The 2,905-nt window shown below is 33.2% G+C and overlaps 1 protein-coding gene across 1 annotated transcript; it reads right to left on the bottom strand.

Annotated features, from left to right (window-relative positions):
• Positions 1-26: 26 nt before the first annotated feature.
• Positions 27-2,611, bottom strand: LOC109581243 (uncharacterized). Its single transcript, XM_019995191.1, has 6 exons — positions 2,551-2,611; positions 2,076-2,501; positions 1,579-1,748; positions 820-944; positions 475-588; positions 27-353 (listed from the first exon to the last, which is right to left on the bottom strand). Exons 1-6 carry the CDS (start codon positions 2,576-2,578, stop codon positions 206-208), a joined length of 1,011 nt encoding a protein of 336 aa, XP_019850750.1. The 5' UTR covers positions 2,579-2,611; the 3' UTR covers positions 27-205.
• Between the last annotated feature and the right edge of the window lie 294 nt (positions 2,612-2,905).

The following is a 2,905-nucleotide window of genomic DNA, read 5'->3' as shown; positions in this document are numbered from 1 at the left end:
ATATTAAATGTGTTATTGTTATGGCTTTCGTTTTCATTTTTTATACACAGAAATAAAAAAATATTAATGATTGATAGTCTTGCATTGATCAAAACCTTGACACTAAAAAATTGATATTACTGCCTCAATGCATTCAATGCACATCACATCCCAATGACTAATGTTCAAATTATATTCAAAAGGCTACAAATTAACCATCATTTTACTACTTACTTAATAATAGAAAGACATGAATTATTTCTGCAGTTTTTTGGCTGGAGTAGTAAATTTTAAAGCAACTTAGCATTGATTTAGCAGTCATTTTAAATAAAGTAGTACCACCTAAGCTGCCAGAATGTACATGAAAATCACCTCTAATAGTGAAAAAGAACTTTATTGAGTTAATGCATTAAATTATAATTTTTTTAAGAAGAGCAACAAAATGATTTACAAGCAGACTGCATTGTAAAACATAATAAAGAAAACTTAACTTACTGCTTGACAAAGAGTCTCAATTGGCAATTTAGAGCTTCCACAGGAATTAGTAACAAATGATGCAGACATTCCATCATAAAAGGACTAACTTGATTATAAAGAGTACTTTCATTCCTGCATGTAGAAAAACTACCAATATCATCACGCAGCATTTCACACAGTCAGACCCACCCAAACATCCCTTCATACAAAGGGTTGGATCTTGTTTTAAATGCGAGGATATTAAAATTGTTATAACCAAACAGTTTTCTGTAAAGCTTAACTGCATTGTAAAGATAAAGCTTTTTTATAAAGTTAATTAAGTATGTTCAAATTGACTGACCCTTCATTCCATGCAAAACGTACCAATATAAATTAGCCACATTGAAAAAGAATATAAAATCCTTTGGAAAAAGAGAATTGAAATAGACAGGATGACAAACAAATGAAATGAGTTGATTTAGATTAATTCGTGTAAATTCAACATGTTGCTAAAAGAGCAATAAGTAAAATTATTGAAATAAAACAACAATTTAAACATAAAAACAGAATACAATAATAAAAACAAACAAAATAAATTAAATGAAAATGAAGAGGGCTATAAAGGTGACAAAATGGTATAAAATTTATATTATCTAACAAATATCATAATGAATTACTTATGCTTAAAAATTTAAGAGAAGCTAAAGATCCTATTGGGTGCTAACTTGTGTAAGTGATTATTGCATTTGGTATCCACCCACACTCATGATTGGCAGATTGGGACAGCAAGATGGCTACGAGAAACACAAACAAGAGGCCATCATGGCTTAAAGAGCTAGCCTGGGTGGCAGTAAATGCCAGTAATAGTAAATAATAAAGGCCAGAATGTCTCCTAATGAAAAGCCTCCCTGCACTAGAAGTGAATCATCTACAAAGGCTGCTTTTAGCCTCCTATTTATTGGTTTTGCCAAATTTCGAAATTTTTTTCATTAAAGAATGCAGAGAACACAGAAGATTATGAATTGTGTCTTGGTCTATACTTAAATAAACAATAATCAATGCATGGTCAACCATGCTCATAGGTTGTACATGTGTCATGATGTGTGCAATATAAAACACTTTGAAGCAATTTTCATAACATACTTCCACAAATAAGTAACAAATGGCTTCCAAAATGTGTACAAGGAGTACTTCATCTGCTGGACAGATTCCAGGGATATTTGGAGACAATGAGACAACAATACCATTCTGAATAACATATTGCAGAGCCTTGAATAAAGTATAGTAACTGCTGGGGAGCTGAGGCAATAGGGCTAAATGGAAGTAACAAAATATTTTAGAGTATACTTTTGTCCATGCATTTTAATTGTCTCTAATGCTAATCTTGGTTTATAGGTCATTCCAATTTAATTCATAGATTCACAGGGGGACTAATTCAGACAAGCGGCTTTATTAATATTTATTTATTAACTACTAAAAAGAGGAAAAAAGGGAGAATCGAATTTACAAATCTAATCTAATCTACGTAATTAAGAGCCTATATGTAGGTTACATAGTCTCTGTACCAGTATGTTTGAAATAGCGTTAGTCTCAGATAGTATAGGATAGCGGCTAGTCTTGGCATGCCTTATGCAGCTTACCTCGAGACTTGCCTCGGATGAAACCTGGAAAAAAACCTGTTACGGAGGCCTCAAGATATTTTGTATTATGAGCTAATGACAGAACTTTATTCTGGAATTTTCCTGGAATAATAGAAATTAGAAATGAGAGATCATGTGGCTGCAATGAATTTGATGCTAGTGGTTCATAACTGTCCCCGGAAACAATGAAGAGAGCTTCAAGATGAGCATCATCCTTGTATTTATTATATATCCCGTCAATACTTTCTCCTTCTGTCTTGTAAAGCAGCATATATGAAGTAGAAGGTGGAGGAGTGCCACTAGTATCCATTGTTACAAGGGGGCACCATGGCAAGATACAATCATTCCTCGGCCAGCAAAACTTACTGCCAACTAGTAGATCTACTTCTTTAGCTAAAGCTTGAGCACGAATCTTTATTTCTAAACCTATCAATTAATGACAGTGATGAGAAGAGAGCTCCAAAAAAAGACTGACCATCATCAGGTAGATCTAGGGCTTCCATTATGACTACCCAAGTGACTACCGGTAAAAAGGTCTAGAGCCAGATCTGCTCTGGTGATCTACTAGATTTAGATCTACGGAACAAATTCTAGATTACGGGAATCAAACCAACGTGTGCGGAAAGTTATAAAAATCATTTTTGATTGAGATCAAGAGTACTAAGATCTACATAATGATTGTATAAACGATTACAAAGCAATACAAACAAGAGTACAAACATGCAAGACACTTATGTCATAATACCATTCTGTCCTAAACTATCATTAGTAGATCTAACAACAAAAATAACTACCAAGTGATGCAATCATGATTCATGAAATAATATAGC

The sequence above is a fragment of the Amphimedon queenslandica genome, unplaced genomic scaffold (genome assembly GCF_000090795.2).
Source record: "Amphimedon queenslandica unplaced genomic scaffold, v1.1 AMPQUscaffold_13452, whole genome shotgun sequence".
In the NCBI taxonomy this organism is placed as follows: Eukaryota; Metazoa; Porifera; class Demospongiae; order Haplosclerida; family Niphatidae; genus Amphimedon; species Amphimedon queenslandica.
This window is presented reverse-complemented; position numbering and strand designations above follow the sequence as displayed.